The 27226-nt window shown below is 31.9% G+C and overlaps 1 protein-coding gene across 1 annotated transcript; it reads left to right on the top strand.

Moving 5' to 3' along the window:
• The first annotated feature begins 800 nt into the window (after positions 1-800).
• Positions 801-26647, top strand: LOC132713923 (mucin-3B-like). The gene is made up of 9 exons (XM_060696627.1): positions 801-910; positions 1253-1684; positions 18068-18478; positions 18819-18854; positions 22234-22359; positions 22710-22788; positions 23431-23498; positions 24354-24387; positions 24734-26647. The coding sequence occupies exons 1-9, from the start codon at positions 856-858 to the stop codon at positions 24810-24812; spliced, it is 1320 nt and encodes a 439-aa protein (XP_060552610.1). The 5' UTR covers positions 801-855; the 3' UTR covers positions 24813-26647.
• The last annotated feature ends 579 nt before the right edge of the window (positions 26648-27226 follow it).

Genomic DNA, 27226 nt, shown 5'->3' with positions numbered 1-27226 from the left:
ATGCTAAAGAAGATGTATTTATTTTGAAATACCTTTTTATAATGATTATTTTGCTTTAATCAAACATATATAACTGTGTTCGTGCTAAATGTATCCGGTTGATAATCTATCTTGTCTTTCATGTTGTCAATATCAAGTATTGACTAATCACTCATCTACAATATAGTCACAATGTTATTTGCTGTCTATCATATACAAACAATATTAGATAAACTTATACTTGTCGACACTAAAATTCATCTTTTATTTTAGGTCGTATAATTTATAATCTATTAAATGTTATCTGAATAATTACAAAATATTTCTAATATGTTTTAATGTCTGTATTCTGGTATTGATGAAGGCGGTAGAAAATGCTGATAATTAAACAAGCTTTATAGTTGGACCATTAACTTACGTTACAAATTGGAACGTTTTGCTAAAAAGTTTGTTTTTTTTTAAAATGTGGCAACTAACTGGATTATTATATAACTACATACAGTTACATTTCGACCTCAAATACCTCTCTTCGTTCGAACTCATCACCCAGTCCCGGCATGTAGAAGAAATGATATACATAATATGATAGTTCTTGAGATAAATTCACATCTAAACCAGTCAAACCGTACAATCAAAAATAATTAAATATGATTTATTTTTGAAGATTCATTGAATATTGAATATGTATGATTTAAAATAAACACTTAAGAGTTTCTTTTTTTTAAAAAGATTTATGACACCAGTGGGATAAAAGTTTAAATAGATTTTAAATAATACTTCCTGTTGTATTGAAAATTTATTGTACAGTATTTTTTATTTTTTATAAACAGTTTGATTTACAAAGAGAAGTAGGAAGATTATTTAAATCAAAGAAAAATGTCGGACGTTTTTAAAAGCTTTGTTTTATTTATAGCTTTAACTTTCTTTAAAGGTAAGTAGTTTTGCAATCGTATAACAATTAACATTTTATACTGATTTAGCCATAATTATTTGCAGTGGTATACATGGACCATTTTTAGGGCCACGCTATTTTTGTTGTAATTCTAAACTATGTTTTTTCATAACCATTTAGAATAATATTTCTCATTCTAAATAAATGTGTTATCCTTTTATCTCTGATACATATTTATCAATGTAATCAAATGTCCCTTTTACAATATATCACTATTTATTTTCTCAGAACTTGAAACGTGGTAACCTCGTACAATGTTTGATGAACGATTTGGAAAGTTACTCAAAAATACAATGTTTATTCTCATTGTCTCATTTACAGTTTCTGGTGTGGATTTCACTATAAGCAGGGAGAGAGTTTTACTAGGCAGCACAGGAACATTAACTATGACATGTGATGTCTCTGAAACAGATGTAAATAATATTTACCTCATATCGATACGGAAACTTAGATCAGCAACGCTTTCAGGATCAGAACAAAACGATTGGCAGACTTTAATAATAATGGAAGCAGGAATAAATGAAACCCCTTCTTTAAGTTCAGATATTGCAGCTGTAGCAGCTACTAAAGATTATGTTGCTGGAGGATTATGGGATTCTACAACACCTGCTAACACGTTTCTTACATTGGACATGAACATAGAGAAGTTAGTTTGTGATGATGCCAGGACTTATAGATGTGAATTGTCTTATAAAAGTTCCACAACAAGTTCAGTTACATCAGCTAATAGGAATTCAACTTTCTCAGCATATGGTAAGTTTTTATATGATTCTAAGAAAGCCATGAAATTGTCTTCCCATTCACACAAGCTTTAGGCAAGTTTAATGATTACAACTTTAGTATATATGCTTAAACTTTGCTTTAGATATTTATATATAAATACCACTTCAGTTAATTACATTGTTGATTACAAACACCTGTGAAATGTAGGAAAAATCTGATTCATAGTGAAAGTGCTGAAATACCTTAGAAAGTGGAACTAGGAACAAGTGAAATTTGGTTGGCAATTTTTATTAAATACATATTTGAATAGTTATTTAAATGAACGGATATTTTACCTTTCTCTCAATATCTGAAACAATTTTGACAAAATTGTATAGAATGGCACGCTCACTTGTTATTCACCTACCGGTTTAACCAGAGGGGACTTTAGGTTTAACTTCCGCCCGTTTGTCTTTCCGTCCGTCCGTCCGTCCGTCTGTCTGTCTGTTTGTCTGTCCGTCCACAAAATTGTATCTCATGATAACGCAAAAAGTACTGAAATTATTTTATATTATAGAAAATTTAATTGCGATCTGACAATCTGGTGTATATGCACATCTTTTTTTCTTCCTATGTTGAAACATTTGCTATAAATAGCTATGAAATAATGTAAATATAACAATATTTGTGAAAACTCAAATATTACTGAAAATATGTTCATGAAACTTAAAATATGGATAGTTGTCAGTATGGAGATTTTTCACGTCAAGGCTCAAAGTTCTAGCACCAAACTATTAAATTTACCCCCCCCCCCAAATGTTGTTTTTTGCTTCTTTATTTTTAAACTTAAAATATATATGTCTGATCATCACCCACATCATATGTTGCGCGGTTCATAATTCTAGCACCTATACTATCAGAATTATTATCCTTAAACTTAGAATTTTCATTAAAAAAAACTGTTTGTTTTCTAGAACTTCTTTATTTCTTGAGGTATTTTCATCAAATTATATTATCACTCACAAATCAAATTCAATATTCTGGCTTGACTTTTAAGAATTTTGAACCCCTTGAACTTAGATTTTTTTCTACAAATTATTATTTTTCTCCATTTCGTACAGGATTTACTTTAAAATTCCAATCACACATCATAATAATATTACAAGGTTTATAAATCTATCGTCCATACTTCCAGAATTATCTCCACCGTAAACTTTGATTTTCCCTTTTTTTCTATAATTTTCTTTATTATTCTTGGATTTACTTCAAATTTCAAATATTTGTTCATTTTAACACTTCCATATGTGATTAGATTAGTCTAGCGTATTGTGTCCATGCCAATTTACATTTTGAACTTGGAATTTATTTGAAAAAAATAAAAATATTGTTTTATAACTACAAATAATAATATATTTGTAAATTGTTATATTTTCACTTTTCTGTGTTACTTATTTTTATGCCGTTTTAACTTTACTTATTAAACATAGGATTATTGATTTCATTGGCACACTCAATCATGTATTGACGTTTTCGTAGTCTAGCATGCTTTATATGTAAACAGAGTTATCTGCTTCATGATCGAAGTTATAAAAATAGACTTCATTTTAATGTCGAATACGACAAACACAGGACAGAAGCCCATTATCGTGCTTTAATATTTCCTGTTGTCATTGACGCCGTTATTATAACATTCTAAACCCTTCGATTTACAGAACTAAAATTAAATTTGTATTAAAGAAACTCCGTTTGTTCAGATCTTCTTATTATGTATAAAGGTCATATAATGGCTTTTCCCCTTCGCGTGCGATTCAAAGCAGAATCAATGTTCTATAATTTAAGTGAATATGCAAAGAAGCGGAAAGCAGTATTGACTGTACAATGTGCGAGATTCAAAGCTATAAATAACATAGACAGACTCTTTAACATTGTGTAATGTCCCGAAAAAAATCTGTTTATTGTTTTGTGAACAGCGAATTCGAAAACAGTGACAGTAAACATTTATAATAGCTACAATACTGTGAAATTTGAAAAGAGGTACTGTTTTTAGGATGGTATATCTGGCCAATATTTCTTTACTCATTTCGTTGGTCATTGGCATTGGAGTTGAAATGTTGAGCTTATATAAAAGGGATTTTCTCAGATTACTTTTTCTGCTGTTAATAAGTTTAAACAATAGTTAATCAAATGTAAGTGTCTCAATCTTGTATAGCATAAATAATACAAATATATATTTACTTTTTGCAAGTTTAAACTGCACTAATTTGCACTGTTTTTTTATTAAAAATTGAATTCTTACCTTTTTCGAATGACTTCTTTCGCGACGAATGACTACAGAAGAAGTCAATCAAAAGGTCAGATTTCAATTTTAAATAAAAAAAAACAAATTCATCGTTGAATGGGTTTTAAAGGGATTTATTAGGGATTCTTCTTTTCTCTATTTTATAGTGGGGCTAGAATACTTAAAAACAAAGCATTTATCAATATGCTTCGGACCAACAGCTTTTTCAACAATTCATGTTTGCATTGTGTACATTATTATTATTATTATTATTATTATTATTATTATTATTATTATTATTATTATCTGTATATTTACTGCGAATTTATAAGTTGAACATATGTTAAAGGGGCTCCATTGAGTTTTTTTGACATGATAAGACTGAAAATATTTTTTCCAGATAAATGTACCATTTGATGTAGGTTTTTGTGCAAAATTTTAGATCAATCGCGCCACTTCGTTTCTCCAGAATAATTATTTAAATTGTAAAAAAATGACCCAAATTGAAAAGCGTTTAAACGCTTTTTACTCAAATTAGGCTAAAAAGGGCATAATAATACGATTTTCAAAATATTTCAAAGTATATTTCTTAACTATCTTTGCATATATTTCTGTTTAAAGTGCCCCACCTCATTTATGCAAGAAATTCAAATGTTATGTTTTTAGGCTTTTAAACCTCAGTGGAGTCCCTTTAACATGTATATTTATGTGTTTTTGTACTTATGTCTGTATTGCACAACAGGCTGTATACATGAACCACTTGTGCACCATTTTGAACATTGTTAAGGCGCGCAGAATTCTGGTCGCACAAGGTGTCGTTCAGACTGGTTTCCGCAAGTGGGTCGCGCGCCAGTCCACTTTTGCACATAACGTAAACCAAAGGGTATATAAGCTTATATTTTTGTTTGGGTTCTTTGAGTTGAGTTGTTGTAGTTTAAGTGAGACTCTTGCTAGTTATTATGATGCATAATTTTATTTTAATTGATTTTATTATCATGCTTTCACTTGGACTTAATCTATACAAGCATAGAGTTCTAAATGAAAGACATTTCCAGCGAAAACGTGTTTAAATAGATTAATTTTCATTGAAAAGCCTCCCGTTACAAGTTCAAACTTCTATGAAACTATGAAAAATGCTTCAATACCGATGAAACTTGGCACAAATATTAACTGGACCATAGCCTCTGTACCAGCATGCTCGATTTTAAATTTCCTGTTACCGTGGCAACGGGGGACGTCTCAAAATTGCCTAAAATCACTATTCTGCATTGTTTTGTTTTTTAATCTAAACTGATTTCAATGTGCTGCAACTTCTCAATGGATTGAGATAGAGTAATTTGCTCTATCTCTTGCTTGGATGCCCTTTGATGCTTTGCATCAATGCTTTTCTTGTTATATCATGATATACCATTTGCCGCAAAACATGCAAAGGACATTTTGAAAAGTCAAGTCAATGAAAGTTTGTATTTTGGCTTATTGCCATATGGATTTTTATATTGCTTACCATGATTAGTTGTTGATATTTGTAGAAAATGAGAAGGATTATAGGTCTGTGGTAAAATTTGCCTATGACTGTCTTTCGGAATTGCGGTATTTTTTACTTATTTTAAAAACTTGATAATTACATAATCTTACATAATCTCAGTATTTACATATATATGTATACTGTGTGTCAGGATGACACCACCGGTCGACACTTATTTAAGACAAAATAAATCGGTTAACTTGACCGGAAAGTTAACGTTTCAGGTTCTATAATTTTACTCTCTAATTGAAATAGGGAAAATTGTAATTTCAACTACATAGAGAAAAGAAACAACAGGCTGTTTTGATGAAATGTATTCAGTAAACAAGATAACTTTTTAAATAAAACAACTTTACATACAGGGTGGATGTTATGAAACAGTGCAAAATTACTTTGAACAAGTGATAACCAAGTTTGTAAGATGTGATTCTGAATAGAAATAATTGAAACTGATACTAAAATAGCACAAAGAATAAACAAATGGCAAATAACATTTAGACAAGCAAGAAAAACTGCTAAAGTTGACATGAGTTCACTTAAGTTTTATTCCTTATGAAATGTAAAACGCTCAATTACGAAAGATTATAAAGTAAAATAAGATGAAAAAATAATTTCAGCTATATCTACATTTATAAAATTCAAGTTTATTTACATTAAACCTAGTTTGAGTGTTTCTCTATTAAAAAGTTATTTGAATATTACTTAATTTAAGACAACAAATAACTGAGATCAGGGAAAGCGGTTATTCAGCTGAAGAATACCAGTTGGCTAATGGGAGGCTCACAGGTCCACCGATCAGGCTGTTCAACTGTATATTCTCATATAATACAACAGACAGTGTCGTAATCTTATTGAAAACAATCACTTTTCTGTTATATAAACAGTGACAAAGTCCCTGTTACAAAACTCTGATCTCTATAAGCTTCTAAATTTATGCTAAAGATAAAGAATGCCAAAAAATATGAAAGGAATTAATTAAGTTTAATTAAAAAACAAAATGCAAAAAATATAAACCTATTTTCCTGAAGTTTCCTAGTTGTTCCTTTCTTTTTAAGTTATTGTTCTAAGTGTTGCCAAATTCTGTTGAAAACAGGATCTGCATCCTTATTTATGATACAATAGATGCTTCAAATCTCAACAACCAGAAATGACCATAATGGACTGTCCTTTAAAGAGATTGTGTAAGATTTAGCATAATTACTAAATTAACATATATTTGCAAACAAAAATGTATATTTTAATATAACAATATGTATTTACAACAAACAAATACAAAACAAAGTGATAATGAACATAATGAAATGAGTAAACAATAAAACATTGACTGATTGTTTGCATAAATTCCCGGGTACAAATAATGGAACAAACTTTGGGTTGGTCCATGTGGTCTAAAAGAGGTTATTAAGGTTTAATTAGTCAAATCTATAAATAAAATTCTGTAATTAACACTCTTAAAATGACAAATATATAATCAAAATATACTAAATAGTAAACATATCTTATTTCAAATACTAAATTTCTAATAATTAATGATTAAAGCCAGTAAAATGTGCAAAACAAAAGTGATACATGCTTCATCCCTAATTCTATAAATAGAATATCCCTGGAACTTTTGTGAAAGTAGTCCCAAAAAAGTAGTTTCCTTAGAATGTGTTCAAAACACAGTATTATTTACATTAAATGCAGAATTATTAAAGTTATATTCCTGGTCAAATTCATCAAAACAGATTGTCAAATTAACGCCTTATTGTTATCAAATGCATTATTTAACTAGTATTGACAAAGTTTTCCAACTTAGAAACGCTCTCCGTAACATTTCTGACCATTCTAAAAAATGCATTTTCTTATTTGACTGGGTTAGTCAAATTAGATTTATATTTTGGCGGGAAGCCCTTCGATTATTTCCGTAAATGTTCGGATCTGAGTCACGTGATATGATTTACCAAACCAAAATAATGGCGGACAATACGAAAGGTGTGTCACGTATACGAGAAATAAATTTTGAGATTGGAAAAGGAAAAAGCGAAATAAAAAATATTAATACTGTGAATAATAAAAACACAAAGAAAATTATCATTAGAATATTTGAATACTTGTAAAAATGATGAAAATAGTTAGCCCTTATTTAGCTGAACAAGAGTGATATCCCTTTCCTTTCAAGGGAACTTGTAAGACTTAATCATGATTATCTCCCTTGATCATAATTAAATATCTACTAGTTATTGATTAAAAATGAATGAACAATGATGTAACTTTAAATTACAAAATATGACGTAATATTTACATGCAGCATAATCAAATGAATAGATTCCTAACTTTACCACAAAACTCCCCCTTAAAAAAGAAAAACTTTTTCCCATTTAGTCTTCGAAATGTCATAAAAATATATAGAATTATGCTGCTAACAACACAATAAACAATAAAATCTACAAGAGAATAAAATCATTATACTTATTTAAACAAAATAGAATAACTTCTAAACACATAAGTCCATCCTGTTAATTACAATTAACAGAATAAATTCTAAAAAACATATGTCCACCCTGATAAATACAACTAACATGTTCACGGAATGCAAATTTTATATGAAAAAGAATCTAATAATATAAATATAACTGGTTTTTTTGTTTTTATGGAATGTCACAGTTTATAATTAACTCCTCTCAAAATTTGTCACAACACAGTTTATTTTGTTTCTAAATAATAATATACACAGTTAAAATGTCTGTAAAAAGGTCTTCCAGTTTTCACACATAAGTCTCGTCTCGTCTCTTCTTCCATCAGGAGGGACCACTGTTAGGATTGCTTTCTAAACCATTGCTTTGAATTCTACCTAAACCATGCTCCAAAAAGAAAGAATGTAACCACATGAATAAATGGAACTTATTTTGTTTGTCCTAACAATAAAATATATTATTACAAATGTAAATTCAAATTATTGTTAAATGTAAAAGTTAAACTGTCAAAAAGAAACCGAACAAAAGTGCGGTACTAGCCCAGCCAGAACTAATGTAAGAAGGTTTCAATTAATAAATTCACAAGCCTAGACCTTAATTCTAGCTTTTATAGAACATATTAATAAAAGATCTCAAATAAATTACTGACAGAACAGTTTGCAAAGTGAAATAAAATGGAGATTTGACTCCATGCTCCACAAGGTTTCTGTTAATAAACCTTACATTTAACAACAATTACATAAACATTTGTAAATTGATAAAAGATGGAGCATGGCCATAGAAAACAGACTTAACTTTTACTTAAATAAATATTCCAGATTTGTCCGCACTGCTGTATCATACTGTGTTGGATCTTCTTTATACACTTGCGATGCTTGTTTGGCAGAACGGTAGAGGACTTGTTGGGTCAGTGACATATCACGCTCCTCGATCATCTGGATGGGTGCAGGAACAGATTCCTCTCTCTTTCTGTCATCCTCTCCTCAGCCACCTTATACAGACTCTGCCACTGGCTCAACGCATAAGGGATATGGACACCTGAAGCGAGGTAGGGGTCTCTCATGAAAAAGTGGTATTTCAGTGTGGCTTTGTCAACCCGTCTCTGTCTGTCAGACAGTGCTGATTCCTTCTTGTATCTCTTGGTCTGAGTACAAACATTTGTTCGTCTCCTCCTCATGAAATCAGGCTTATCCTCCAATCCATTATAGTTAGTTTGAGCTGGGACCAGTTGGAGGTGGTCTTTCCTTTTATGGTCTGACAGTGACTTCTTGCTGCCCATACAGCCACATGAAATGCATCTCCAGCTCATGGCCTAAAACTTCATATTGAAAATATTCAACGAAAGGTAATCATTTCTTTTCTCCATAAGTTTGTCCGTTCCCATTGTGTAGTACATGCAAATTGTGATTGTTAAATGTTAATTAACAGGGTAGTAACAGTTAACATGCTTTAGAATTTTTTCCCTGAAGAGATCTTGCCCACTTTGGTATTTCTTAACTTTGAAATGGTTTTAATCTGTCATGATGAACAACAAAAGATTTCTTTTTCCCAACTATTTCATATATATCAGGGCTGAACATGTGTTTAACGATAAATGGTCCTTCGAACCTGTCATCCAGTTTCCTCCTTGGTCCTGTCCTCTTATAAACTAGCTCTCCTTTTTGATATGTCCTTTCATAGATTCTTGTCACTGTGTCATGATCTCTTTTCTGCCTTTCTGAAGCTTCTTCGCTAGGTGATAACACTCCTCAACTTTGTCCCTTAATTGATATAAATATTCATGTGTTTCAGTATGGTCTACGTCTCTGGGAAATGGAAATAGGAGGTTAGCTGGTAAATTCACTTCTCTGCCGAACATCAGCATATTAGGAGTATAACCTGTAGATGGATGGACAGTACTGCGATATGCTGCTAATAAAAGATTAATGTGTTTGTCCCAGTTAATTGGATTAGAGTTGATGTACTTCTGTATCATTTTGCCCAAAGTGCCATTAAATCTTTCAATCAGTCCATTGGAGCTAGGTCTGTATGCAGTTGTGCGGGTTTTCTTAATTTCCAACAGGTTCAATACTTCCTTGAAAAGGTCACTTTCAAAGTTTCTTCCTTGGTCTGAATGAAGTTCTAATGGAATCCCATATCTTGATATGAATTCCATAACTAGTTTATGTGACACATTCTCTGCATTCTGATTGGGTATGGCATATGCTTCCATGTAACGGTAAAATAGTCCCGAATAACCAATACATTTTTTTTTTTGAGCTGACAGGGGGAATGGTCCCATTATATCGATTCTAACACGATCCAAAGGAAAACCAACTTGATATTGCCGCAATTTAGTCTTCCATGAACAGGCTTAATCAAACCGAGCCTGCAACATTTTCAATTTTGACGTGTTGGACTTTCTTTAGGGATTCTGTTTTCACTATTTTTTAGGCCTTTTCCCTGGTAACTTATTTAAATTGCATTTGTTACAGCATCTTATATGAAGTCTAATGTTTTTGCTTTTAAGCATTTTGGAACCAACATTTGGAGCTTGAATTCTTTTCTTTCAAAACATGTCCAACTCTTACGATATATAACACCATTTCGTCTTACGAGGTTTTCTGCATTCAACCACAGACACTTGGGACTATGTGCGTGGCTCCCCTTCTTGATCCGCACTTGTAAACACCATGCCTATTTTTATCGTGCAAACCGTACGTCAAAATATTTTTGCATATTATTACGACCTGGTCACATGTCTTGAACATAAAAATTGTTTTCCGCTATTTTAACCACGTTTAAAAAAGTGCCTAAAATATCATTATTTCATAAAGATAACACCGTACGCTTTCCTTTGATGTGAGACGACAGGAATGATATTTGGCACTGTTTTGCGCTTTCATTTTTATGCCGAGAACCAAAACCCCGCAGCGGTTACTTCCTCTAATCAGTACAGAAACCAAATCAAGAAGACTGACAGAAAGGGCCGAGTAGTTGCGATTGAATTTCTTTTTCCCAGCGATTTCCCCGCTGTAATTTACGGGAAACATTCCAGTCGTCATGAATTCGTAAAGAAGCACGTGACACGGTTAGGAAAATGTAACTAAATGTGCAGAGCTTGGAAGAAAGCTACGATCTGATAATAACATGCATTTATTTATTAAAGGAATATACGCATCGACTGATTTACACCAGAAATAAATGGCATGTGATAACACAAATACCTGAAATATATGTAGGTCAGTTGTGTTAACATTTCGAAGCTTGGTATCTTCAGGTAATTGAAGCGTTGGTAAAAAATTGACTTTTTAAAAACGTTATGAAATTCTATTCAAACTTGTTCACGTGTTAGACACTAAACCGTCTCATACTAATATAAGCACAAATTTAAAACTAATTCTTGTAATAAACAATACTTTTAGTTTTTAATATTCAGGGGCGGGTAAGGGCGGGGTCCATACTCCAAGTGTCTGTACATTCAACCAGTATTTCCGTACAGCTGGGCTAAGGCTTGCAACTTCTTCTCTTTGTGGTGTAAGTTTTTGGTCTATCCAGTCATGTAAATGTACAAGATCAGCATCCTGACGCTGTAGATCTTCTATGTCATGGAAGGTATAACAAGGTAAGAAAGTTAACTCTGGTTTTACTTTAATGTCTTCTGGATCTCTGTTATCAGCTCTCATTTTAATTTTGTGCTCTACTGGCTGCTTACTTGACTTTGAGGTTAAAGCACGTATGTTATCATTTTGCTCTGTCCATATGGTTTCTGCTTCCTGTCGTCGTCCAAGATCAGTTGTGTCATCAGTCTCTTCAGTAAACTCTTTCCATGTGTCTTTTATATCCCTACAGATATCACAATCAGTTTCAAATTCTTTATCATGTTGACAGAGTTCTTGCTCATAGTCGCGTCTTGAAAGACTATCTGCGTTCTGGTGCTTGTTCCCACTACGATGTACTATTTCCATATCATATTGTTGAAGGATTTCTATCCAGCGAGCTACTTGCCCTTTTGGATTCTTGAACTCGAACAACCATCGAAGTGATCCATGATCAGTCCTTAACGTAAATCGATTACCTAGTAAAAAGTGTCTGAATTTCTCCACAAAATATATGACAGCTAACAGTTCTCGACGGGTGACACTGTACCTTTCTTGTTCTTTGCTTAGTCTCTTAGAGCCATAAGAAATAACACGCTCTTTTCCATCTTGAACTTGTGATAAAACTGCTGAAATTCCAACATCACTTGCATCCGTGTCCAATATATATTTTAGCCCAGGTTTAGGATAAGCTAAAATTGGTGCTGTACATAGTTTTTCTTTGAGTGTTTGGAAGGCCTCTTCACATGCATTATCCCATTGAAATGTTATGTTCTTCCTTGTAAGCCTTGTAAGCGGTGCTGCAATGTGACTGAAATTCTGGATGTATGATCTGTAATAGGAACATAATCCTAGAAAACTCATGACCTCCTTTACTGTAGTTAATGTCTTCCATTCCTCCACTGCCTTTGTAGTTTGTGGATTTGGTTTAATGCCGTCTTGTCCAACAATGTGCCCCAAAAATAAGACTTCTGATTGGAAAAGTTCACACTTGGATGGTTTTATTTTCAGTCCAGCCTCCTTTAATTTTGTAAATACTAGATCTAACCTTTCAAAATGGCTTTCATAATTCTGAGACATAATAATAATATCATCTAGATAGATAAGCAGAATCTCCCATTGCAGTCCACGAAAAATCAACTCCATACATCTTTGAAATGAGCTTGGCGCATTACATAGTCCAAACGGAAGGACATTGTATTCCCATAAACCTGATTTTGTAATGAAAGCTGTTTTGTGTCGGTCTTCTTCTACTACCTCTAACTGCATATACGCACTCTGAAGATCAACAGTTGAAAAGATTTTTGCTGAGGAAAGACAGTCTAAGCACATATCTATTCTTGGAAGAGGGTATGCGTCTTTAACTGTTCGTTCATTCAATTTCCGGTAGTCTACACATACTCTAATTTCACCAGATTTTTTCCTAACCATTACTAATGGTGAACTCCAGGCAGAATTGGATGGTCTAATCGTTCCCGCTTCAAGCTGTTCTTTAACATATTTATCCTCCTCTCCTTCATAACTTTGTGGTGTTCTTCTAAGGGGTTGCCGTACCGGAGCTGCACATCCTGTGTCAATGCTATGCTTAAGGATGGAACATTTTCCAACTTCATTCTTTGATTTTGCGAAAGACTCTTGATGTTTAAACAGAAGTTTACGTAGCCGAGTCTGTTGATTTTGATTAAGCTGCGAGACACTCTTTTCATATAGTTCATTTAAATGTTGCGGTAATTGGGTACATGTTGCATGGTCTGCCTTTGGTTCATGTGTTTTTGGTAAACTTGAAGCTAGTTGCTGTATGTCTCTCATTTCAGTTTCCTGTTGTAAGTTTAAAGGTAGAATGTTTTCTGGGATGATTCTGTGATGTTTGTGTTCTGTACTCTGTAGTCTGCAGAGAGATAAACTTTCCTCACATTTTGATATGTCTGCATTTATTCTCATTGGCATTATTGTTTCAACTTGGTGTAGTATAGAGAGGATATTTGTTTAGTTCAGTGTAAGATAGGAATATATTTCACCGAGTGAGCACCAAAAGGTATATTTCACGAGTGGCGCAGCCACGAGTGAAATATGAACTTTTGGTGTTCACAAGGTGAAATATATTTCAATCTTACACTAAACTAAACAAATTTTCTTTTTATTATATGCAAAGAAACGTTTTAAAAAGACATTTAGCCTAATACTGAATGATAAGCGCGCCAAATAATAATACAACGTGACGTCATTTACGACGTCACGTCATTAAGTTGGTACCCAGTTCTGTGCACGCTGGTATTTCACCGAAACAACGTAAGGGGCTTAAATTCAAAACAGTGAAATTATCAAAGTGGTAATTTCACTGTTTCAAACAGTGAAATTACCAGTTTTATATCACTGATATATTTCTATAAACCACCGAAAAGCATGTAATAAAAGTCCCTATTTTAGCCTTATTGGTACATTTCTTGAGTTGAGGACCTTAAGCGGAATTTTATTACTTTTAGGCGTGATTACACATCTACCAATTAATAACTCTCCTTTAGCTTCTTCTGTTGCTTCTAACATGTAGGTTGTAGTTCCTGACAAGGATATGTTGTTGCAGTGACCTGAAAGTATGTATTCAGAATTTGCCGGGATAGTTACTGCACGCGAAACTTTAACTTTGGCTGACTGTTCAACAGATCTGATAACGTCGCATGGTATCCATGTTTCTGAAATACATATGCCCTTCTTTGTGTTAACAGTGATGTCCTTCTCATCAATGATGTCACAGCCAAGCAAGACGTCATCCCGGATAGGAGCTACATATACTGGCCAAACAAATGAAGTCTTTCCAATGTTGAAGCTCATATCTGCTATTCCATCTGTTCTCATCTCTTTACCAGCATCAGCAACTGTAAGACGTCTTTTTGCCTTCTTAAGTTTCGGGCGACATTCCTCAGGTATCTCATTGTAAAGCCGATTACTTAAAAATTGTTCGTCTGACACCTTTGTTGTGGTGATGAAAAAATATGTTAATAAGTGTTTCTAAAAATAGAAGCAGGCCTCTATCCCACGTACAAAGAAAATGTACATGCTTTGATATTTTTATCATCTTATGTTACTGACTACAGTAGTGTCACAAACAGAACACTGTTGCACTACAGTCATGTCACATTACATTGACAAGTCTTGTAAGTCTTGATTGTATTCAATGGAATTGCTTTCCTTACCAGTTAGGCATCAGTGAAAGCATATATTTTATTTAAATATCTGGCCCCTCTCTTATGGACAGTACATGTATACGATAAGTATAATGATGCAAAAAATGATTTATAAAACATTCCGGAAAATGTACAAGAGTACTTAATCTAAATATAACATGACCTGTGCGTAGGAATGATTTGCTAAGGTATCTGTAATGAGCCCATTTTTTGCGCGGAGCTTCTCAATTGCTGCATTGCAGCAACATTTGTACTTGTAAATGTTATATTCTGGTTACAACTAGAGATGTTTAAAGATGTGCCGTCTGTCGGTCCGGCTGTTCCTTTAAACTGTGTTCACATACTACTTTAAAGACCTTAGAACTTTTCAAACAAATGTACTAAAAGTAGCAAGAGTTGAAACACGAGTTGATATATTTATTCTGAGAAAATTTGATCTTTTGGTGACCTGTTGTATAAGCATAATTACCTTATTATGCATGGGAACTTAACACATTACTATACAGATAAACTAAGATCTTTCATACATATCTCCCACAATGGCATAATGAATTGGCTATGGGCATTCCGAATGTTGCTAGGATTTTAACCGGTAGTGGACTTTGTATTGCTTGCAATACTATGATATTTGCATGTATTGTTATATAGTTCAAATTGTTAATATATGCTCAGTATCATTTGTTTGTTTGTTTGTGTCATTTTACGCCTTTTTCCAACAGTATTTCAGTCATATAGGCGGGTAGTTTCCTAACCATCGTTCCTGGAGAGTTACACCAGTACTTGACTACCTTCCTCCGCGCTAAACTACCAAAGCATCTCCCGGGGATCGAACCCACGCCAGAGAGGTAACTGGATTAGAAGTCATCGACTCTAACCACTCGACCACGGAGGCGGTGCTGCTCAGTATCAACGTATTATTTTACATCAGTATATCTTTATGATGATTTGTTTCCTACTTTAATGAATCTGTTATAAAGTTTTTGTACTGAAGTTTTAGCAAATATTTATAGTAGTAAACAAAGAGACACATATCTTACATCTTGCGAATATATTCCTGTTCTTTGAAATGTAACAAAAAACTGTCTTCATTTTTCGAGAAAATATTTAATATCTACATACATTTATCTGGTAAGCTCGTTATTGTGTCTCATTAATTATTATCTACTGTACATACATCTTCGTATGATATTAAAGGGATAATTATCAAAAGTGGGGAACATGAACATGTCTTTAAAAATACCACTGTGTAGCTTATTCAATTAGTGAATCTACGGTATGATTATATTGTCTAACATTTTTAAAGTTGATTTTTAATTTATTTCATTGTGTTGTATTGTTAAATACGTATCACACACGGATATCACATGGTATTGACATCACTATATTATGAGACACTCATGACAACCCTCTGAATGACATTTTGCAGAATATAACTCAATCATTCAATTAATAGATCTTCAATATAAAATGATAATAAACTTGCCATCCTCCGACCATAGTAATTATCAAGCAGACGGTTTTGCATTTTCGTCCTGCACAATTTATCGTTCATGTTATGTTACATGTAAAAGTCAACTAATTCTTTTTAGCAATTACACTCGAAACAGTGTTGCCTTTCACTATATTTAATGTAATGATGTCATCTTAAACATGTATGGCCAATTTACTCTAAACATGTTGTAAGGGAGACAAATCCTAAGCACAGAATAGGAAGATTGACCATATGCACTGAATAAACTCTTTTACAATTACATTGCTTTACAATATACAGGGGTAATTGTGAAGAAGTTAGACAATTTACATCCTTATTATAGTATACACTAAAACATTAGATTTTTACAGTAAAAAAAATATAATTTTGAAAACATGAACTATAGCAGTTAGCTTTGGACAGAAAAGATTAAGTAGGATTTGCGAAACAAGGCAAACAAAAACTAAAACCCCCATTAAAAATTTGTTGTTGTTGTTTATGTTGTTGTTGTTTTTTTTCAAAGCAATTATACAGTGTATATAAATGTATTGTATATTTTATGGATGTTTCTTTTGCTGTTGTTTTGTTGAAAACAAACACTTTATAATATGAAGTTCTATGTTTAAATTCGTAGAATTATTAAACTGTAGAAATATGAAGAAATTAGAAAATTTAAGTATCTGTTGTAATAAAATTATGCAATATTTTGTTTTTTTCTTGATTATTCTCTATGTTACATATATTGTCTATGTTATGTACACTGTAGATTAAGGTATTGGTAGATGAAACATGTCAACATACTAATATACCATGTATATGTATTAGATCTTAATGATTTCTGTTTAAAAACAGTATATTCTGTAATTTATATTCACATAGTTCACATAGGATGTTTATGAAAGGTTCACTGAAACTTATATGTCACATTGTGAAACATTAAAATACTACATTTCTAGAAATTTTAGAATATTTACTATTTTTCTGAAATGACATTACTGACAAAAATGCTCTTTATGCTGCAAATATATTGCATTATTTTCCTTTTCTTGTGTATCATGAAAGAGTTAAACTTATATTGTTAAATATACAAAATTAATCATTATATATTGAGTAAAGCATATAAATATATTTATTTATTTGACATTTGAATTATTTAAAAGAAAATTTGTTTCTTTGTTATACGTACTTAATATAAGTATCTCTCTCTTTCATAAAAATGTTGAAATTATGCAAAATGTAATCAATCACCTTTGTTGAAATTTGAAAAGTAGAATATCTTAAGATATTTGAAATACTATGTCTTCTCGGCTATATGTATAATATATATAATTTCACACTATTACAATAAGTATTAAATTACGATCTTTATGCTATAAGTACGTTGCGCACATTTTTTTTCTCATGCAAATCTAAGATTCAAATATGAAACTTTCTGTTTTATTACAAACAATTGATACTGAAATGAATGTTAAATTGTTAGAACCTGTTTATAACCTGGATATCTTTCGTGTTTGTTTTTTTCGATAGGCTTTTGTATCGTTTTGTACAGGTTATTATGAAAGGTGTAAACATTCTATTTGATCCATTAATCATACTAAATATGTTAACTTAATATATTTGTTTTTCACCAAATTGTAACTATATATTACTATTATCCTAAGAATGTAATATAGCCGTTTTCCATTATGTATTTGTATATGTTTATGTATGTATACTGCTGATGTTTCCCGCTATTGTGGGACTTGTGCATTTTGTAAATAAATTGAAATTGAAATTGTTTGTTCTTTAACTGGGAGAGATATATGACATTGTGAGTGGAAGTGGTGGATGTGGTTCCCCGACCCCACTCTCCACAGTGACGGGGAAAATAAATGGTAATTATGTTGCTGAAACTTAACACTAGAACATTATGTTAATCATGTATTTTTTGCTTTAAAATTCCAGTAAGACCCCAAGTGACATCATTAATAACAAGGAAGAATGGATTTATAGTACAAGGAACGTCACCATCTGACATAGCCATTGCTGAGGTAGGAGATGAGTTGGAACTAACATGTACTGCTAATATAGGAAGCTTGCCAGGAACTATTATTCGATGGCATAGAACATCGGAAACATCCCAAAATGATGACTTTATTGGATATCAAGCACCACAAGGAACATATGATGAGGGCACTGCAGTCAGTGACAATCAATGTGGATATACACGAGAAGCTACAACCAGATACAACACAACAGCAGCTGATGCCAATAGAGAAAACAATCTGGCATTTGAATGTTATGTTACCGTTACTGGAGATCCTTATGGGAACTCTTATACTTCTGAAAACAATCCGAGATTTTATACTGACGTCAGTAAGTTATCTATAACATTAAGCATTTGTTTGTGAATAAAATGATAATATTATGACATGACATGTCAGAAATATTTTCAGAGCTAAACAAAAGAAAGTCGTTTAACATTTATTTGTCATTTATCAACCTATAAATAACAATCATATTTGTACAATTCATGTGATCTTTGACTTTCAACAGTCAACAATTCTGAAAATATATTAAACATAAATATATGTATAGGTAAACATACATGAACATAAAATAAACTTATAATTTGTTAGGCAGATTTATATATCTGAATTTTTAAGGACGGTTCGGAAAAGGACTTGGTAAGCCTCTTTAAGCTTTTTTATTACAGATAAACCTAGTTACGAAGAGACAGGTAGTATAACAGGTAAAAACTTGTTAAATGCTCTTTTATACGTAGATCGGACTAGCATATTGACCTTTACACGCTTACATATAATGGAAAAAGTAAATTGTAAAAATTGACGCTTTATGTATGATATTTTGTTTAAATGTTGCCTAATATAGAGATTATTTCTGGGAGTTGTCTGGATTTGAAAAAATATTGTTACCCCTCATTATCTACAATATCAATGTCCTATAGGCCAATGAGAGTAATACGTTTTTATTCAGCGTCCAATTTTCCGAAGTTGCATAGATAGACCATGTCCTGAATGACTATGTATAGCTGTTCTGATAACATATAGTGCTTTATGCTTCTGAAACATCCTTTGGTTTAATAGTTAATGTAAACATCCTGTCTAGTCATCTAGTATAAATCTGCACATGAATAATGGAGGGTAAAAGATGAAGACTATTCACTAGCTCATGACCGGCATTTATGGGTTTTTGTTTTTATTTTTATATGAAATTCAGCAGATATTTTTAGCTCACCAGAACCGAAGGATCAGGATGATTTATTAGTATCAAAGGGGGATGCTCCGGCGTCCGGCGTCCGTCGTCATGCGTCAACATTCATCTTCTTGGACCACTGGACAGAATTTACTTCAAATTTGGTCTGTAGCATCCTTGGGACAGTCACACATCAATTTGCACATATCAATACAAATTGCCCCTTTTAGGGTCAGGAGAGCTAAAAATAGAAAAGACCTTTAAACATCTTCTTTTCATGAACTAATTGATGGATGATCACCAAACTTTGTCTGTAACATTCTTAGGTAGATTTTTATCAAATTTGCTCATGTTATTTCGATTGGCCCCTTTTAGAGGTCTCTAGAGCTAAAAATAGAAAAACCTTTAAATATCATCTCCTACTGAACTAATTGGTGGATAATCACTAAACTTTGTCTGTAGCATTCCTAGTTAGTCGTTTATCAAATTCGCTCATAATTATTTGATTTGCCCCTTTTGTAGACCGCTTAAGCTGAAATGCCGCAGGCAGCATGGCATTTCTTTAAACTAAAGTTTAATAATGAAAGGGAAACAACTCATGTTGGAATGTCCTCCATATCAAGTGACCAACTTTCTTGTTTTGTGGCGTACAATCTTAAAACATTTGTACCAGAGGTATGATTTCTGATGCTAAATGAAATTTTGATAGCAGCTGACCTATTTTTGATATCATTTGACCTACTTTTTTACTTTTTGATGTACAGACACGAAATTTGGACCAATGGTTAAATATCTGATGCTGAAGTGAATTATGATATCAGCTGACCAAATTTTGATATTTTTGATATCATTTGACCTACTTTCGTTTTTACAGACTTGTTATTTGGATCCAATGTGTAATTTCTGATGCTGAATTAATATCAGCTGGCCTACTTTCACTATTTTTGATATTGCTTGACCTATTTTCATTTCTTGTTGACGTAAGTTATGGTACCATATAGAATGTATAGAAAAGCTTATTTTTCCTAAACTGTAATTTTTAAACGTCAACACCTTACATATTTTGCATGTGACATTTTCGTGTTTTCATTCACAAAAATTGTCCCATCAAAATTTACCCTGTTCGTGTGGTCATTTATTCTACATAGTCTCATAGGAACACACTTGCAATATTTTTAACAAAGCCTTTCCAAAATATTAGGACAAAATATTTCACTTTATATAGTGGACAATGACATGAACAATGAAATGATGGTCAGATTTATAATGGAGAAAAATCAACAAAACAATCAGTGTTGTAAAACTATATAACTAGAGGAGCAAGTGGAGCTGGACTTGCCTTTCGGAAAGTTCATTCGAAAAATAATTTCTAACACGGAAAAAAGTTGTTTCTGATGAGCGATTCAGGGCCATTATGGTCCTATTGTTAATAATTGGTAGATATCAATATGTACACAGTAATTTTACAACTTCATTAGTGTATATTACAGTTAAGTAATTGTGTGTTCGTTTGTTATAGTAAGATTTAAATTTCAGACCATTTAAGAATTTGTTCTGGGTAATAAAATAAATAACACGTAATTTTATGAGTAACAGTTTTTGAAAAAAAAAAATCTTCACCTTTAAGGCAGGTCTATCGCTTTTCTATCTAAGATTCGCAACAGACGATTATAAGATAATTTTAGTATTACAATTATGAAAAAAGACCTTTTCCTTTTAAAGAGTTATTTTATGTGTAAATAGGTATGTATAAAAGCGCCATTGGGCCGTAACATATTAATTAACATGGTGCATATGTTGTATATACTAGCGACACATAAATCACCAGAATGCAAAATTACATCACGTCACGTTTGTTAGTTGTCAAAATATTTATGATCCTAATTTGATGGATCATCATAGGGGCCATTCAAAAGAATTTTTACTTTTTATGCCTGGATATTTTTTGAAATAACATAGATTTATATTATTGTTTTACTTTGTCTTAATTATTATGCAGCCGTTTTTCGAAACTATAGAATACTTACATTTTTGAAACTCAAAATATCTCTTGGGTACTGTATATTAGCAGAGACATACACTATCTACATCTCTGGTATTAGTACGATTTAACTGCCTGGTAAAACACGGTGCGACAATTATAATTTATTTTCATTATTTAGAATCAAACGAAAATGGTTACCCAGCAACATGGTCTAGTATTAAAAACAATCGTTAACCTTATTATGGTAAACATTCTATTCATTTGCCCATCCTTTCTATGTTATATCTTATTCAATTACAAACAAATTTGGCAATTTCAATTTGGCAATCTTACAAGAGAAAGGATTAAGATCTTTATATCCCTTTATTAATGTACTTAATCGTACATGTATCCCAAATGACGCCATCCAAGGGCGACAACTTGAATCCAGTCTTAAATGAAAGGGTCTATATAGTAAGTGTTGTTACCCGTATTTTCCCCATTTTTATCTCTCCTTTATCAGGTAACTAAAAAAATCATGGAGAAATATGGGACTAGGCTACGACCTATTCTTTTAAGGGCTTTCTGAAAATGATATACAGATAGTATAACCTCATATGTTTACATGTTATATGTGGAAAACTTCCTACTCAAAATGATATTTTTTTTATTATAAACGCGATTTCGATATTGAAATGACACGCTCACAGATTCCTCTAAAACAACATCACAAAGGAGATGACTTCCCTTGACAAAACAAGTATCTTCACCTTAAATATGGTGCATAAAACTAGCTTTATGTTGTTTAGTCACAGATCTTTTTAAATACATGTGTGTTCTGAATCATAAACGGTCTGCGTACCACGTATGTGGTTAAGTCTTTAATAAATAAAGTCTTTGTATAGAGATATGTTGTTAAGAGTAAGCACTATCAACACTATTGTTATTGCAGGTAGAAACGAGATAAGTGTAGCAGCAGGAGTTATGGCCGCGATTGTCATTGCCTCACTAATTGTTGGTATTCTAATCGGTGTTGTTTTTACATGGGTTGTTTTAAATAGAAAACGGACAGCAACAGGTACTCTCAATAGCATTATATAAACGCTTAAATATCTTGTCGCGCATCCGATTACGGTACATCGATTTGCCGACGCTAAGCGTAAACTGCCCTTTCATAACGCATACCTTCTTTACAGAAAAAAAAACCTTGTAATTAAAGTCAAAGTGTTTCAATTAAAAAGTTAAATGTCATGTTTATGATTTTCTAAATTTAATTGAAATTAAAATAGAATAAAAATGTATAGGAAAGACGTGGTGTGAACTAAATATTCGATAAAGTGAAACCGAAATCTATCTTCTGGATATTCATAAAATAACTCAGTATTTTGGAAACTTTTAAAACACCTGATATCATTTTTAATGAAATAGGCCTGAAGAAGCAAAATCAACACCAGCCAACATCAGTGTCACGAGAAACAGAATTATTTAATGTTCCGTCACATTCACCGTAAGTAGCCGTCAAATATTGTTTTTTTTATATTTTATATATTGATAATATTGGTTTCGTCTATTTCCCATGGTTTTATCACTTCCAAATAAATATACTTAATGATTAAATATACATGATGATTAAAGATAATAAAGATAAATTTCAGGAATAGTTCACACTTAAAGGGACACCACTGAGGTTTAAAAGCCTAAAAACATAACATTTGAATTTCTTACATAAATGAGCTGGGGCACTTCAAACAGAAATATATGCAAAGATTGGTAAGAAATATAATTTGAATAAATTAAAAATCGTATTTTTATCCTTTTCTTAGCCCGATTTGATTGAAAAGCGTTTAAACGCTTTTCATTTTGGGACATTGTTTTACAATTAGAATAATTATTCTTGGAAAATGATGTGTGCGAATGATCTGAATTTTTTCACAAGATCAAATGGTACATTTATCTGGAAAAAAATTTCAGTCCCATCATGTCAAAAAACCTCAGTGGAGTTGCTAATTAATAATTAATAATTATTATTAATGTGAGGAATAAAAAACCGCAGAAAGATGAATATTAAACTTAGCTGTTATTTGCAAGACCACATCACAAAATCTTATTATATTTATTTAGTTAATAATAAATAATAATATTTTTCTAGAAATACCTACGAACAACTTCAAAATAGAACAGAAACTGAAAGCAGGATGGCTTATGATTCTCTAAACGGTATTATATTTGTTTTTTAATTTACACTGCGAACTATAAATATGAGCGTTATTGTTATTTTATCACATAGTTTTTGGCTTTAAACTGTACAGTTCACTATTCCATAACTAATTTGTGTCAAAGGGAGTTTGACAATAATCGGAATATTAAATCTGAGCGATATGTTTAGGTTTGTATAACCAATATGTTTGATGCGTAGTAATGGATCATGAAGACTGTAGGCTTGTGTTCTTTATATATCCGCATCAAAACGACAGAAAGAAATTCATCGATGAGCAAAGACCGGTTCGATGTCATTTCAATTCTAACATGATAACGAAAGGACAAATACGGGATATCACCTTTCGCTATGTTTAAGTTTAAGTTGACAGGTTTCAATATATTGTTTTATCCCCCATTTTACGTCTGAATTCTTACAACCCAGTAGAAATAATAAGAAAAATAACTGTTTCATTTGTATTATGGTTAGTTCGTTTAGTCTTCAAGTATTGACATAAATTTTACTGATGAATTCGACTTAACCGTAATTAATTTAATTTAAAGTGGTATTATGCTCATATTTTCATTGCCAATATAAGCTGAATTGCCTATATATTTCAAAAGATGGACAGTCACAATAATAAAACTCGGTCATTATTATTTGTTTCTAAAATCATTTAGCAATATTATTATGTGCATGCATAATTTGTTTATGGTCTAAAACTATTTTGATTATATTTCAACATTTACCATATGAAACCCTTTATTTACTCGTGTATGTATATTAAATGGTTACAAATGAACATTGCATTTTCCCATGTCACTTATTTCATAAACAAATGTCCAATATTTATGTAATTTTATATTATGCTTCAGCTGCTTCAGCAAATTCCAGCACAGTACCAGACAGGTAATGAACTAAATTAATGCATATATCCCTGACTTGTCAAATTCTAATCATCAGATTAGCGAATACAACAAGAATTTCACCACAATGTTTGTTAACAAAGAGCACATGTCAATGTTTGTGGTTAAATCTAATGTTATTCAAATGAAAGATTAGAGTAGGGATCTATCAATTAAGTTTAAACTGAAGAAAATTATGTTGTCAATATTGTTTTGTACTGTTTATGATAAGGAATTTACATACATAGCTGTCACGAAATTATTTTTATATTGATTTTTCAATATCTATAACATTTCGTGTCTACGTACCATGACGTTTTTAAATGATTTATTCATATCACTGATTTCAGCCAATCACAGTATGAGAGTCTTAAACATGGAGGAGGAGGGACATCTCACACTTACGCAGGTCTAAATATCAACCAATAAAATTTGAAAGATGTACCTTGGCTGCTTCGACTGCTTCACCATATATGTACTAGATATAGATTTTTGACACATTCTTTAATTGTCTATAATTTTGTGATTTATTCGTACACACAATAAACATTATAAAGGGAATTGATTTTGCAGGAGATTACTCCGAGCAAATGAAGTTATTTGAGCAATTCGAGTTCGACCAAACGGAGTTCACTTGTATTTGTGTAGATATGACAGGGAAAATCAAATGTGTTGTCATCTCATACCTTATCAATTTGATAACCAGGCTTTATTAAAAAGTAATTTTTCGTATCTCCAGTTTAAATGATCATTAATGCACCCAATCTGTTTAAAATCAACTGTTAATAATGTTCTGTGTTTAGATCTGACCATCAACAAATACGGAGTAAATTCTCAAGACCTTTCAAACAGCCAATTATCCGCAATCTTTAATAATTTTGATTCTGTTTCTATATTTAAACGCTGGAAAGTCAATATCGAGAAGAAGGTCATCACGATTTCGAACGATTTACAGGCTGTCCACCCCTCAGGCCAATATTTTGCAGACACTTCACCACTCGGACAGTTCATCCTCGTTTTAAGAAATTTGATTGAAACACTTCACCCACATTTTTTTATCTTGTGTTCAAAAATATCTACATGTTATTTAGAAAATGTTAGAATTATAATTGTGGTCAATAGTCACTGCTATTGAGAAAAGTATTTGTTCTATAATACTTTACTTTTGTTTGAAGATGAACGGAATAGAATAGTGTATATTGTTAGTGTAATCCATTGGAAAACATATAAAAATAACGTTCATTAATTTAGTGACAAAATAATGCTTTAAATTTGTACTTAATTTTCATAACTTGTGCTTTTTTATTTTACTTTAAGAAGTAAATCCATAAATGAAAAGTCAAAATGTCCTTAAAAAACTGTGAGTTGTTTATAAAGATATTGAAATCCATAAACTGTATACCATTAATTAACACATGTTATGCATTAAATCTAATTTCAAAGGTATAACAAAAGATGCATACAACAAAGCAAATAGAGACACAAACCACTAAGTTCTAAATTTCCTTTTTATCAGGCATGCATGTAAAGCTTCGAGCATTTCCTGGGACGTTTTGTGCGATTTAACTTAAGTTTGTGTTGTCTGTTTGCTGAAAATATTTATCACTGTTTAGATGTTCGCTTACAGAAATGTTTAATACTTTATCATTCAGAGAGAATATGAAATATATTGTTGTTGTTTGTTTTGCTCGTTCTTTTCCTTATCATTGTTTTACACGTTTTCTCGAAATAAAACATGAGTTCGTCTTACGGTACGTCATTTTCATAACATCACACACAAAGCGGTAGATTAATTCAATATTACACATCATACATCTATACTGAACAACAGAATGCCTAAAGAACGCTTTAAACGGTACAATTGAAATCTTTGCAGTCTCGATTTGATTGAGCATCATAAACATGGATAAAGGTAAGATAATATAAGATAAGATAAGATTTCTAAATTTCCTTCAAGAATGAAGAGATACATGTTATACAAATTACAAATACATTACAACGTTAACAAAAAAAACCAACAGAAACAGTGAGAAAACTAGTGAGTATTAGTTGTAAGTAGCAACGGATATATATCCTGGTACCAGTTTTGTACCAGTAGCCCAGTAACAGTGTTTTTATATATACATGTATGTTAGTGTTATAAATGTGGTATAGAAGTGAAGTAAATAATGTTTTAACAAAGAGATATTATATACAATAAAGTTAATCGCTAAAGTCAAAATTAGAGACTTTATTTATAAATGGTATTCGGGTTTATCCTCTGGCCTTAGATTCTTAGCGAGACGAAATAAAAGTATCGTAAAGACGAAATTCGACACCTATCATTTACTTGTAATATATCTATATCATAACATAGTCAACCCTAGTGAGCAACATTAGCTAGCTGGGTAGCTTTCTCACATCTAGAATCATGCAACGCTTTCGCAGTTTGGACCTTAAAGCGATGAGAGGCGACTGTTGAAGTCAACGACGGTTACAACTCGGCCCTTACTAAGAGAGTTTACTGTAGGATTGAAACATTCTCGAATCCACATTTCATTATTAGAATTTTATAATCAAACTCGATAGAGGAATATTAGCAATGAATTGCAACATCACTGAATCAGATTTAGAAGTACTGTACCTGATAAAGATAACTTAGTATGTATATTTAAACCTTATTTTTTTAAAAATACAAACTATAATCGTTTTTATAATTCCAATTTAAAATTGTTTCAATGTATGAAAGAATCTTCTCAAAATGGGGAGTTAATATTCTATTTTTGAAGAATATATTGAATTACAATGTACAAAGACCGACACGCATTATATTTCCACAGTTTGCATGTGACACATTATTATAG

Source organism: Ruditapes philippinarum, unplaced genomic scaffold, assembly GCF_026571515.1.
Source record: "Ruditapes philippinarum isolate M1 unplaced genomic scaffold, ASM2657151v2 ctg6442_1_1_1_1, whole genome shotgun sequence".
Classification (NCBI taxonomy): Eukaryota; Metazoa; Mollusca; class Bivalvia; order Venerida; family Veneridae; genus Ruditapes; species Ruditapes philippinarum.
The sequence above is the reverse complement of the archived record's forward strand: the minus strand, read 5'-3'. Positions and strand labels throughout refer to the sequence as shown.